We start from the raw sequence: 14,014 nt of genomic DNA on the forward strand, positions 1-14,014 counted from the left end.
CTGCCCCTAGTTGGTTCCTCCAGTACTTGCACCAGGAAATTGTCCCCTACATTTTCCAAAATCTTCCTGGATGGTCTGTGCACCACTGTATTGCTCTCCCAGCAGATATCAGGGTGATTGAAGTCTCCCATGAGAACCAGGGCGTGCGATCTAGTAGCTTCTGCGAGTTGCTGGAAGAAAGCCTCGTCCACCTCATACCCCTGGTCCGGTGGTTTATAGTAGACTCCCACCACGACATCACCCTTGTTGCTCACACTTCTAAACTTAATCCAGAGACTCTCAGGTTTTTCTGCAGTTTCATACCGGAGCTTTGAACAGTCATACTGCTCTCTGACATACAGTGCAACTCCCCCACCTTTTCTGCCCTGCCTGTCCTTCCTGAATAGCTTATATCCATCCATGACAGTACTCCAGTCATGTGAGTTATCCCACCAAGTCTCTGTTATTTCAATCACATCATAATTCCTTGACTTTGCCAGGACTTCCAGTTCTCCCTGCTTGTTTCCCAGGCTTCGTGCATTTGTGTATAGGCACTTGAGATAACCCGCTGATCGCCCCTCTTTCTCAGTATGAGGCAGGAGCCCTCCCCTCTCACACGCTCCTGCTTGTGCTTCCTCCCGGTATCTCACTTCCCCACTTACCTCAGGGCTTTGGTCTCCTTCCCCCGGTGAACCTAGTTTAAAGCCCTCCTCACTCGGTTAGCCAGCCTGCTTGAGAAGATGCTCTTCCCTCTCTTCGTTGGTGGAGCTCATCTCTGCCCAGCACTCCTCCTTCTTGGAACACCATCCCATGGTCAAAGAATGCAAAGCCTTCTCTCCGACACCACCTGCGTAGCCATTCGTTGACTTCCACGATTCGACGGTCTCTACCCAGGCCTTTTCCTTCCAAGGGGAGGATGGACGAGAACACCAGTTGCGCCTCAAACTCCTTTATCCTTCTTCCCAGAGCCACGTAGTCTGCAGTGATCCGCTCAAGGTCATTCTTGGCAGTATCATTGGTGCCCACATGGAGAAGCAGGAAGGGGTAGCAATCCGAGGGCTTGATGAGTCTCGGCAGTCTCTCCGTCACATAGCGAATCTTAGCTCCTGGCAAGCAGCAGACTTCTCAGTTTTCCCGGTCGGGGCGGCAGATAGATGACTCAGTCCCCCTGGGGAGAGAGTCCCTGACCACCACTACCCGCCTCCTTCTCTTGGGAGCGGTGGTCGTGGAACCCCCAACCTTAGGACAGTGCATCTCATGCCTTCCAATCGGTGGAGTCTCCTTCTGCTCCCTTCCCTCAGATGTATCATCTGGTCCACTCTCCGCATTAGTACCTGTGGAGAGAACATGAAAACGGTTACTTACCTGTACCGGCGTTGCTGATACATGGACGTTCCCCCTTTTTCTTCTGGAGGTCACATGATGCCAAATTTCTTCACCGTCCTCCTGTCCCCGATGTGCAGCCTGCTCTGAATCTTCAGAACCTTGTGCCTTCACATGAGTTCACCTCCTACGGGGGGCAAAAAGGCACCTTGCTCATTCCTCCAGCTGCTCACTGTTCACTCTGGCCACTGTTGTTCATTGTGCCACCGTTCACTCCATCTCTCTATTGCCAATGGTCCTGCACCATCACCTTCTGCTGCCACCTGCCACTGTGACCTCTGCAAGTTGGTCTCTTGAGGTTCCACCCAGCTCTCAGTGATTTCAGCTGAGCTCTCAGTGGGGGAACCTCACTGCTAGTGCAGACTGGGCCATCTCTTCCACAGAAACACTGTCCCACAGCAGGTCTAAGCACTTAGACCTGATTATCAGTGATTTCAGCTGTAGTGGTCACTTAACAAAACAAAAGACTCTCTATGGAGCCTACTCAGATCTGTCTTTAAACAGTGGAGAGGGGCAGGTCAAATAGTACTTGTGACTCAGGCAGACCATCAAGCAAAACACCTGTCCCCACCCTCTCTCCTTGATGCCCTCAATCAGCACAGGCTAAGTACAGTTCTAATGCCCTTTACTCAGACAATAAGAACAACAACATTTCATTACCCCCCCCACACCCCATTCAAGTGATTTGTAACCCAACCCAAGCCAAAATCTAATCACTTGGGTAACACAGCTCTATTTGCTGGATACCTAGGTAGATTAGGTGTGAATGTAAATACAATCTGGTCCTGAAGCCTTTCCCCCCAGCCCCTAACTCATCACTAGCTGTCAGGGAGAGCTCATTTAGACTTTGCTTACAAATCATCATTTGAGATTATTAGGTTGGCCAACATCACCGAAATGAATGCACTGACATTGTCCTAAAAAACAACAGCTGTATAAGGAAGCTAGTCTATGTTCATACTTTTCAAATCTATTATACTTTTTCAGATACACATTTTATCATACACTGTATATCCTTTTAAAGTGTGTATTAATGTTTCAATTTCAATGCAAATTTCCAAACAATCACTAAATTGGCAACCCTGCATGTAACTAGTTCACACAACTTGGGGGGGGGGGTGTTGGGGAAATTCAGGGGGAGTGTACACCCCCCCGAGGAATGTAGGGAAATCCCTGCGCTAGTGTGATTAGAGAGGCTGTAGCAGACATCAGCTAACACACATCTTGTGTTACCTGCTACGACATTGATCCATAAGCATTCAAGATAATTTTTTTCGCATTATCAATGATTCAGAAACAGGCAATCCCATTTTGGATATAGACTGCCCCTCCTACTCCATTCTTCCTAGACAGGTTGTACCCATGGATTCAGCACTCCAGGCCTGGGAATCGTCCCACCAGGTGTCAGGAACACCAACCAGACAATGTAGTTGTCTCACACATGAGCCGTTCCAATTCCCTGTTTGTTGCCCAGGCACCTAGCATTAGTGGCTAGGCAATGAAAGCCTTTCTTCTCGGAACAGCCTTATGTTCCTTGGTTCATTTTGTCCTCAGCAGCCCCCTTAGACAAAGCCCTGCAGGGAAGGATGGAGGGGCGCTGGGTCCTGCCTCGGAGGTGGGGGAGCTGGACTAGATGACCTCTGGAAGGCCCTTCCAGCCTGACATCGCTAGGCTGTGATGACCCCCCCACCCCTTTCCTGTTATGCCCGCCCCCCTGCAAGGGGCACAGAATGGGGGAAAGGGCTTCAGCGACAGGTCTCAGACCAGCGCCTGGTTTCCTCCCCGCAGCCTGTTACAGCAGCGTTCACACGAGTCCCAGAGCGGGGCGGGGACGGCAAATCCCATCCAGGAGCAGCCGCCCGAGCCCGGCCCCTGGCAGAGCCCGTGCGCCTGGTGCCGAGGGCCGGACCCCGGCCAGGCACCGCCCCACTCTCCCGCCCGGATTCCCCCGGGCCGAGCTGCGCAGCCCGGCTCCGCCCTCCCCGCTCGCAGCGCCGGGCAGACGCCAGCTCCGGCCGTGGGGCCGGCTGGGAAGCGGCGGAGGCAGCGCCGGGAAGGGTTAAGCCGGCCTCTGCGGCTGACTGACAGCGCTGGTGGCCAGTCCTGGCCGCGCAGAGGGGGGATTAACCCTGCGCTGGCCGGGGGGAGTTCCTGTCTCCAGGCCCGGCTGGGAAAGGAGCCGCCGCGTTCCTTTGTGCCCGGGGTCCTGCACGCCCAGGTCCTGCGGAAAGCGGGGGTAGGCGAGGGTCGGGGAGTGGGGCGGGGCTGGGGGGACAGGCCAGCGGGTGTTTGGGGAAGTTGAGGCAAGGTCTCTTTTACCTTTTGTGTATTGTGGGTCACGCTCTCCCGTCACACAGGAAAATCCATATGAACTGTTTTGTTGCAGGTTCCCCAGTGTTTCCAAGAGGGGCACGAAGGAGGGAAGCAGGTTTGAGAACTGGAGCCTAGACCTTAGCTGGGAAAAGGCCGAACCCCAAAACAGAGAGCGGTTGCAGAGCAGGCGGGCCAACAGCCCCTGCACCTCCAGGTCCAGGCTTTGCTGCAGCAGGTGGGGCCCACTAAAGAGAAAATGGAAAAGCGAGATCCCATGGAACCAGGACTGGGGAAGGAATCCGAGCGGGCTGCAAAAGATCCCGTGGTGGCACCCCCCATCTCAGTAACTCCCAGATGGTCCCGGATTAGATTACATCAGGTCAAGACGGAGCCACAAGAAGGAATGTCCCAGCGACGGCAGGTGCTGCAAGCCCGACAGGCCTCTCCTGAAATTGTGTCAGCTCCAGACCCTGCCTTGGGAAACCCTCAACTGCCGGAGCTCACGCCAGAGGATGACATCGAGGTCTATCTGGCTTCCTTCGAGCGAGTGGCTGAAGCCTGCCACTGGCCCAGAAGAGAGTGGGTGACCCGACTCCTGCCCTCCCTCACTGGAAAAGCCCAACAGGCCATTAGCAGCCTGGATGCCAGAGACGCCCGAGACTATGGGAAGGTGAAGGCAGCCATCCTGCGAGGCTGCAACATCAGCACGGAGATGCAGCGCCTTCACTTCAGGCAGTTCCGCTACCAGGAGGCCAAAGGGCCCCAAGAGGTCTGCAGCCGCCTGCGGGAACTCTCCCATCGATGGCTGAAGCCGGAGATCCGCACCAAGGAGCAGATCATGGAGCTGCTGATCCTGGAGCAGTTCCTGACCATCCTACCCGAGGAAATCCAGAGCTGGGTCTGGGTACGTCACCCGGAGACCTGCGCCCAGGCCGTGTCTTTGGCAGAGGATTTCCAGCTGGGACAGCGAGAGGCTGGAGTGTGGGAGCAGCAGGTGAGAGCAGGTCCAGGGGAATGTTCAGGAGCCTGCCTCCTTTGGGCTCTGCAGGGAATTTGACAGGGCAGGTTTGGGTGCTGGGTGATCACAGGAATTCTCAAGGCAGGACGTGAGTGGGGCTTGTTCTGTGTAATCCTGCTCTCAGCACTGGGGTCTGGGCTGTCTGGGGCTCAGGGCTCAACTGCGTCCCCACAGGGATTTCCAGAGCTCCCTGCTCTGCAACACTCTGCTCTGCAGATCCTGGTGTTCTCTGGTTTGTAGATGGCACTGGCTCTTTAGTATGCAAAGTCACTCAGTACCCTTCAGGAGCCCTTCTTGGGGATGAGGGTGACAGCACGACCTTCTCCTCAGCACTTGACCTGGTAGAGATGCCTCAGTAACACACTGCAAGCAGAACTGGTCACGGATTTAAAATGTGTTATTACAGAAGCATTTCTTGCTCGGGGCTAGATGTTGCTCACTTGGCATGTGAGCCAGGGAAGGGGCAGTTTCTAATCACAATAAATGACCCCATCTGAAGCCTAAGGGCAGGTACCCAGCTTTGTCCAGACAAAGGTTCAACGGACCGTTTTGTGTCTAGGGAATTGTCAAAGTTGGTGTCAACTGTGCCCAAGTTGCTGGAATGCCCAGGAGGGCATGGGGGGCTCAGGATGGAGCGGACTTGGCCACTAAGTATACATCACCATATGCACTAGCCATATGCTAATGACATCTAAATGCCAATTAGCGATCAGCATATAAGCATGCTGTAATCAGACCCTGGTAGAGAGGTCAAGGGTGCAGGGCTCCCACAGACAGAACCCAGAATTTCTTCCCTCATTGTACCCCCTGGAGGAAGGGGTGTGGTACCTCCCTCTAGGGCCCTCCCCCAAGCTGTTGGTGGTGTCCGCAGGGCCCAGTTCTGAGGGAAATTGTCCACTGCTGAGAATTCCTGCACACCGGGGTGTCCCTCAGGACAGCTGTGGGACTGTCACTCTGCAGATCACAGCTGCCTGGAAGCCCCCTAGGCTCGCAGGCTGTGGAACGCCGCGTGTCTGTCGTGTCCCCAGTGGCAGGGATGTACAGTACTGTGCAGTGTTCAGTACTGACCCTGACTGGCAGGGCTCCTCTTGGTCAGCCTCTTTGTCTCATCACTTTGGGGGTGAGCCTGCCCACATGTATGCCTGTGCTTCAGTGTGGAAGACCCTCCAAGTCCTATTGACCTTGGTAGGGGCTGCGGGAGCCTTCGCCCTGGGGGTGGACCTCTTTTTGCTAATGGGGCCTTTTAGATACGACTCTCCCCCCGTAATTCTGAGGCCCTAGTTCCACGGTGACCCATGTGGTTCCTTCTCAGGTCACAGTGCGTGTGAAGGTCGAGGAAGTGACCCCAGAGGAGGTGGAGACCCCTGAAGCATTATGGGAATCTCAGAGCTCCCAGCTGGAGCCACTACAGCCCAATACCACATGGGGATCCCAGAAGGACGTGGGACGGAGCAAGTACAAGTTGCCAAGTGCCCCTGAAGAGGAGACCGAAGCTCTACAGGAAACTGGTAATAAGCCATGTGGGGGAACAGGGGTGCCTTTCTGAGGAAAGGGTGTGTGGAGGGGACAGCATGGAGGGGAGAATGGGGGGAACTTTATGGCTCAGAGGATTTATATTGAGGTGTGGAGCCATCAATCTGTAGGTTAATGCACAGCAGGATTGGTGCCTGCGGAACAGGCCACGTAATGGTGGTTGGTCAATCTTGGTAGTGACTGTGGGCTTCGTAGCTAACAGGAACCTTAGAGACCTTGGAAGGTGGGTGTTGTATGCGAGGTGCTCACAGGTGGGATTGGTGTTTCAGAGGAAGAGCCTATGTGGAGGCTGATATCTTGTGTAACATATGGAGTTATGGATACAATTTGGATTGCACTCTGGCTGCCCCCAATCAAGTGGCTGCCTCCTTCTGCCATCTCTTGTCTCCTTGTTCAGGATCCTACCAAGCAGGTGCCTTCTCCTCCTGACCCACGTCCCTCAGGCCTTCCCGTGCATCCTGACTGATTCCTGGAAGGAGCCACTTCCTCCCATCCATCCTCTAGGTGCTAATATGGGGAGTGAGGGCAGAATTGGCACCTCTTAAATTGCTCCCCAGCATGTAGAGGGGATTCAGACCCTGATGGTCTCAACAGAGCAGCTGTGGTTACTTTCGCATTTATCTGCTGGAACAGTAAGAATGAGGAGAATCCTAAGCAGGAAGGACCCGAGATAGTGAGACGCTCATGGGATGTTATCCCAGAGGGAGCTTGGCCTCCATCCCTGGGGCAGCCTCTCTGGGGGTAGCAAGGGTGGGGTTGTAGTACAGAGAGGGCTCTGGCATGTTTCTCACTGTCTAACCTGACCCAGGAGCTCTGTGCAGATGCTGTTAGGTGGGACTGTTTACCTTTACAGAGAGGTTCTGTCTAGCAGGTGGGTGCTCCCTGCCTTGGCTTATAGCAGTCGTGGACCCTTCCCAGCCTTTCTTATAGCCCCTACTGCTGACTTGTCTCCTGTGCATCAAGTCAGGTGGTAAGTTTCCCTCTTCCAGCGGTGGCATCTTCTCTGTTCACCTTCTCTTCCAGCTGTCTCTATCCCCATCAAGGCATCCTTTGAGGAGCCTCTTTCTTTGAGGAACCTGCTGAAGGAAGGGAAAGAAATTGCTGGGGTTTAGTTCTCTCTGGCATCATTATTTTAGGTTACCACTGGGCCTCTCTTCCACAGACCTTTAGCAGGTGCTAGCAAGGAACTGGTCTCATCAAGCAGCCATCACAGCACTGTTTGCTCTGGGAGCAGTTACCTCTTCTGGGCATGATGATCTGGCAGTTTTCTGGGCTCCTTCCAGGTTTTCTTTAGCAGATGTGTTCAGCTGTCGTCCCCCCCCCCCGTCCCCCCCCTCCGAATCTAGCAAAGGTGTTAAGTCCCACCCAAGAGATCCCTATTAGTAGGGGAAGTCCTACCCCCAGCTATCCCTAACCCTTCTCAGGCAGCTCTAGGACTGTCCTGCTCGCTCTCATGCACCCAGCATAAACTCCTGTGATGCGCTAACTGTTATAAGGGTGCATCTGCTGAGCTGTCTAATCGTGCCATATCCAGCAAGGCTGGTAACAGCCAGGTGGCTAACAGAAGGTGCTCCCTCTGATTCCTGCTGTGCCAGGCTTTTCCATCCCTACCCTGGCCGGCCCGTAGGGGCTGGGGGAACAATCTGATGCTTCTCTGCCAGCCTCACTGCTTCTTGCCCACTGGGGTGCTGATGCCGTTTGCTGGTCTCAGCGTGTGCAGCCATCCTCCTAGTCAGATGGCTCCCCAGCCTCTCCCTTGTGCCATTCAGTCTCTACAGTCATGTCTGTCTATTATCTGTCTCACACAGACTAAACTGTAATTTCTAAACTGCAGTTTCTCCAGGAGATGTCAACAGGGACCCAAGCCCCTGCATGTAGCTTCCCTCGGACACAGCTTCCTGGGACAGATGGCTGCCATGCTAGTGTCCTCAGAGGCAGTCAGTCCATCACCTCTGGCAGTGCTAGGTTCCAGGGCCTTAGCAGAGAGGGCTGAGTCCAGGCTGCATGGCTGTTCCTCATGGCCAGTGCCAAGTCCTTGCCATCCGCTTGCCCAGTGTCCTCTCCTCCCTGGGATTTCGGGATGTTTTGACAGGGGGAGTGCAGGAACTGCAATTCACCCTCTTATGTGGGCTTAGTGCTACATTGGAAATGTCTCTGAGACATTGATGTAAGCGACACTATAGTGAAGTACTGCCTAGAGCATGTGACGCAGGATGGCACAGAGCATTACTGGGCTGATGGGCTGGGACATCCTAGGCTGAACATTCTGTCTCCAGGCAGCGGTAATGTTGGGTCATGGAGCCTCTCTGATTCCTCCCCACAGCATCAGGTGCCTGCAGTGTAACACAGGGAGACCCCGTTTGTTTCCCTGGCATAGTTTAGCAGAAGGGCTTGTATGTGGTTAGTATCTTTATGTACATTTTTGGAGGAAGCAGAGGGAGCTTGATTGCCTCCTAATGAAACATAACAACAGCAGGGAAAGGTTCTGTAGAATGGAGCAGATTAGCAAAGAGTTTGGCCAATGCTGTCTGTGTGGATTGAGCTGCAGAAAGAAAACTGGGGAGCTGACAGGAAAGAAACAAATGGAAGTCCCAAGTGAGCCTCTGGCCCCTATTTCTGCATTGCTGACTTTAGGGCTTCTGCTGGGGGTATCTCCTCTGGGGTGGGACCTGAAGCTGCCTCAGTCACACCTGCTGCAAGGATACCAGTGATTCTTCCTGACAACAGCAGGATCTCAAATAATTTCTCTTTTCCACCCAGCAGGTGCCAAAATCCTGAGCAGAGCAGAGGAACAGCCCAATTTGGGAGAGCAAGAAAACCTGGATCTGGCCCGAACGTCGCAAGGTGGATCAGGAGAGAGTGTCGCCTGCAGACCTGAGCGGGAAGAAGCCTGCAAGAGGCAGAAGAGAAACCCAGCTGGGACCGAGCGAGTTCTGCCAAGGGTGTTCCCACAGCTCCCTGCTCAAGGGACACCTGGGGCCGTAAGAGACCTTAAAAGCCAGGAGAGCAGCGTTCACAGGATGGAGAAACCCCACAGATGTCGAGACTGCGGGGAAAGGTTCTGGGAGAAGCAGGACCTCATGGCCCATGGGAGAGTCCATGAGAAGGACAGACCCTATCCCTGTCCTGAATGTGGGAAGAGCTTCAACAGACTGACCCATCTCCGAACCCACCAGAGAACCCACACGGGAGTGAAACCTTACTCCTGTGGGGAGTGTGGGAAAAGCTTTGGCCATCTCTCCACGCTGACCACGCACCAGAGACTGCACACAGGGGAGAGACCCTACTCCTGTGCTGAGTGTGGGAAAACCTTCACCAACCCCTCGGACCTCAACAAGCACCAGCGCTCCCACACAGGTGAGCGGCCCTACCCCTGCGCCGAGTGTGGGAAGCGCTTCAGCCAGCAATCAAATCTGACAATGCACCAAAGAAGCCACACCGAGGACAGACCGTACCCCTGCACCGAGTGCGGGAAGAGCTTCAAGTACCTCGCTGATCTCACCGTGCATGAGCGCTCCCACACAGGCGAGCGGCCCTTCCCCTGCCCTGAGTGCGGGAAGAGCTTCAGTAACAAATCCTCTCTGGCTCGTCACCAGAGAATCCACGCCAGAGCTGCAGCCAGAAACAAGTGAGACCTGCCAGCCGAGAGCGCCACTCCAGCTGTGTGTGTATAATAATGTGAAGTAGAGGAATGGAAACAGTTAGTGCAGGAAATGGGAGAAATCAGCCCCCTTCTCCCAGTACCAGTTCCATCCCTCCCTCACAAACTCCATGAGGTGGATTAAGAACCATGAGAACAGAGGGTGGCTTCACCTTATGCTCTGAGGAGTCCCAGCCCCTGAAACCCCCGAGCAGGGACTTCTCCCTTACCTACTCTATGTAGCAGTTGAGCAACCTGTCTCTCGTGTCCACATGAACATTAATTAATCTGCTCTGGTTTCCCTGTAGCTTCTCTAAGGGCTGGGCTGCAGCCTACTACAGGCTCTCTGTATTTCTGCTGTTTTGGGATTGGGGTGGGGGTGTGTGTTTGCAATAACCTAGGGACTTGCCCGGGTTGTGAGCAGGTCACTCAAGATAGGGAAGGGATTTCTCCCAGGAAGGCTCAAGATCCCTCAGCTCCATGAGGAAAAAGAACCAAAGAATTCCTCAAGGGCTGCTGCTTACGTCGAACTCACAAGGAGGCATCAGACCCAGCACTGCTGGGAACTGTGGATCCAGGGGGAGGTGTTTGGCCACATCTGTGTCAACCAGCTCTGCCTCTGTGGCTGCACAATCACCCTCTCCACACTCCAGACTTTTCAAGCCCTCCGATGTCACTCTGTAACTATGCCCAAACTCTGCCACATCGTCCCATCTCCTGCTTTCCTGAGAGGAGTTTCCTGCTATTTCCTGTCCCAAACTAAGCATTTATGTTTGCTGTGTAATGAATCTTGTGTGTTTATTCATTGCCTCCTTAGTTTGCTGCTCCTGCCCTGCTCGCTGCCATGTTAACTCTTTATTTACTGCTCTGTCTCTGCAGTGTGCTTTTTTTTTGTCCATACTGTGTGACTGTTCAGCTGCCCATCAGTACAACTATTGCTTTAGCTGTTTCTGGCGAGATTTTGAGCATGTAGCCTTGATCCTGCAATGAGGTCCCCGCAAGCAAGATCAGGGCCTTTATTTTTATTGACTGACCTACCTCGTCTGCTGCTTTTCTGAATTTCTGGTATTTTTTAGTTGAATCATGTGAACAGTCATTGTAATTAAGTGAATAGTGTTCATTATTGGTTATTGTTCTACATACTTAATTCTTACTAGTCACTTGACACTGTCTAACTGCATTATTATGTCCCTTAATTAGCTTTCTTGTGTCATTTGCCCTTTTGTCATTTTTGTTTCTTATCTGCAGTTGTAACTTCCCAATCACTATAATGATGGGTTTATCAGACTCCAGGGGGGTTTCCGTTTGTTGAATGGTAAGGGAGAGAGGCAGAAATTGGGGCAATTGGGGATGGGAGAACTCAAACACTTAGAGGGGAGTCTGAGATGTGCATGGGGACACTGGGCAACATGAGGATCAGTGGTGCAGCCTGATGTAGATCTTATGTGCTGAACTGGGTCACCCTGTCGCAAACAGGATATTGCAGAACTAGAGGGGGTTCAGAGAACGATGAAGGGAATAATCAAGGCCTGGAAGAACTCTCCTATGAAGAGAGATGGATAAGATGGGGGTTGTTTCCCTCAGCAAGGAGATGGATAAGAGTGGGCAAGATAATAGCATATAAAATAACGGGAATAAAGAAGATAGATCAGGAAATTCTCTATTCTCCTTGTCTCATACCGCATAAACCTGGGGACACTGAATGAAACTAAAGGGGGGCAAATTAGACTAACAGACTTTAAGACCAATAGAGACTATCATTTAGTCTGTCCTACTGCCTATCGCAGGCCACAGAACCTCACCCAACCACTCCTGTAATAGGCCCCTAACCTCTGGCTGAGTTACTGAAGTCCTCAAATCTTGACTCAAAGACTTCAAGTTACAGAGAAGCCATCATTTACTCTAGTTCAAACCCCCAAGTGACCCAAGCTGTAGAGGAAGGCGAAAAACCACCAGGGACTCTGCCAATATTCCTTCCCTATCCCAGATATGGAGATCAGTTGGATCCTATAAATGTAGGTGAGACCCACCAGCCAGACACCTGAGAAAAAATTCTCTGTACTAACTCAGAACCCTCCCCATCTAGTTTCCCATCTCTGACCATTGAAGATATTTGCTGCTAGCAGTCTCAGATGGGCCAGATGACATTGTAGGCAACCTCATCATACCATCTCCTCCATAAACTTATCAAGCTCAGTCTTGAAACCAGTTAGATTTTTTTTCCCCACTCCTCCCTTTGGAAGGCTGTTCCAAAACTTCACTCCTCTGATAGTTAGAAACCTTCATCTAATTTCAAGCCTAAACTTGCTGAGGGCCAGTACATCTATTTGTTCTTGTGTCAACATTGGCCCTTAACTTAAATATCTCTTCTCCCTCCTTGGTGTTTATCCCTCTGATGCATTTATAGAGAGCAATCATATCTTCTCTCAGCCTTTGTCTGATTAGGCTAAACAAACTAAGATCATTAAGTTTCCTCTCCTAAGATGGGTTCTTCTTTCTTTTGATCATCCTAATAGCTCTTCTCAGCACCTGTTCCAGTTTGAATTAATCTTTCTTAAACATGGGAGACCAGAACTGCGCACACTATTCCAGCTGAGGTCTCACCAGTGCCTTGTATAATGGTAATAACACTTCCATAGCTCTACTGGAAATACCTCATCTGATGCATCCTAGGATTGCATTAGCCTTTTTCACAGCTGCATCACACTGATGGCTCATAGGCATTCTGTGATCAAATAACACAGTCAGGTCTTTCTCTTCTGTCACTTCCAACTGATAAGGTGCCCACTTTATAGCAAAAATTCTTATTAGTCCCTAAGTGCATGACTTTGCACTATTAAATTTCATCCCATTTCTATTACTCCAGTGTTCAAGGTCGTCCAAATATTCATGTATGATATTCTGGTCTTCCTCCATATTGGCAATACCTCCCAACTTTGTGTCATCTGCAAATGTTATTAGCACACTCCCACACTGAAAAATAATAAAAGGAAATACTTTTTCACACAGCATGTAATATAGACAGAGGAACTCATTGCCACAGGAAGTCCTTGAGGTCAAAAACTTAGCAAGATTAAAAAAGGATTGGATACATATGTGGGTATTCTTATATCCAGTTACAATAATTATTACAAACAAAATTATGGTGATGATATTACACCTTATGCTTCTGGGTTTAAACCAATCTCTAATGGTAGGCAATCAGGATAAGACTTTATGTGGCAGTGGATTGTCCTATATCTGCTACTGGGGCGGGGGTGGTGGTGGTGGTTCTTGTTCTTACTCCAGCCTCTGAAGCATTTGATGCTAGCCACAGTCAGACAGGATACAGAACTAGATGAACCTTGGGTCTGATCTAGCCTGGCAATTCCTATATTCCCATAATTTCCATTCCATGTGATAAAGGGACAGCCTCTCTACTCCCAGCCATCTATCCCCTACCTTTTTATCTGCAGTTCAGGCGGAACTACACAGTGGGGATAAGGGACCTAACGCTCCAGAGAAGACATTACAGTATTTGAGAATTTACAGTAGGGAGGAAGCAATTGGTGTCACTTACCCCAAAATGTTACAGGTGTAAGAACCAGAATGGAAGAATGGATACCAGCCCAGCATCTTTGCATCTGCACTGAATGCCTGGAAGAGATATTCACCCTTTGGAGCAGGCATCTTGCTGTTCCCATGCAGACATCACGTGTCCTGGAGTGCTGGGCTCTCTGAACCAGCAAAGTAAAACCAGACTTGGAACTTCAACTCCAAGGTAGTTAGTGAGTCTTGTGCATTGTGACTGGATGCTTGGCTTCCTGCAGCCCAGCTGTTCTCAGTGTGGATGAGTGTGTGACTTGGCAAGTTAGGTCATAACTCACTCCTGATGTACCTGCTCTCTGGGAAGGAACAGGGGTAGCTGTAATGGAGACAAGACTCAGGAATTATCACTGTCAACGACCCCTGACTAACAGGCTAGCTGTTGGCCAAATCCTCAGAAAGGGCTCTGAAAGCTGCTGCTGAGGAGTCAGTGTTGGAAACATGCATGTTGCAGGGAAGCAACCCTGAGATATCAAAATGGAATGGCAGAATGTCCTTTTCCAAGGACTTTGTGAGTTTCCAAAAGAAGAGCAAAAGGGCCAAGAATAAGGATTGGAGGGGGA

General features: G+C 51.5%; 1 protein-coding gene across 1 annotated transcript in view; it reads left to right on the forward strand.

The window, feature by feature from the left end:
- LOC125628466 (uncharacterized) overlaps positions 1-14,014 on the forward strand; it is a 66,142-nt gene that overhangs the window by 38,031 nt on the left and 14,097 nt on the right. The window contains 4 exon segments of the mRNA XM_075122306.1: positions 3,151-3,598; positions 3,818-4,669; positions 6,006-6,201; positions 8,987-9,854. Of these exon segments, the coding sequence (XP_074978407.1) occupies positions 3,151-3,598; positions 3,818-4,669; positions 6,006-6,201; positions 8,987-9,854 (2,364 nt within the window).

Source organism: Caretta caretta, chromosome 23 (assembly GCF_965140235.1).
Source record: "Caretta caretta isolate rCarCar2 chromosome 23, rCarCar1.hap1, whole genome shotgun sequence".
Taxonomy (NCBI): Eukaryota; Metazoa; Chordata; order Testudines; family Cheloniidae; genus Caretta; species Caretta caretta.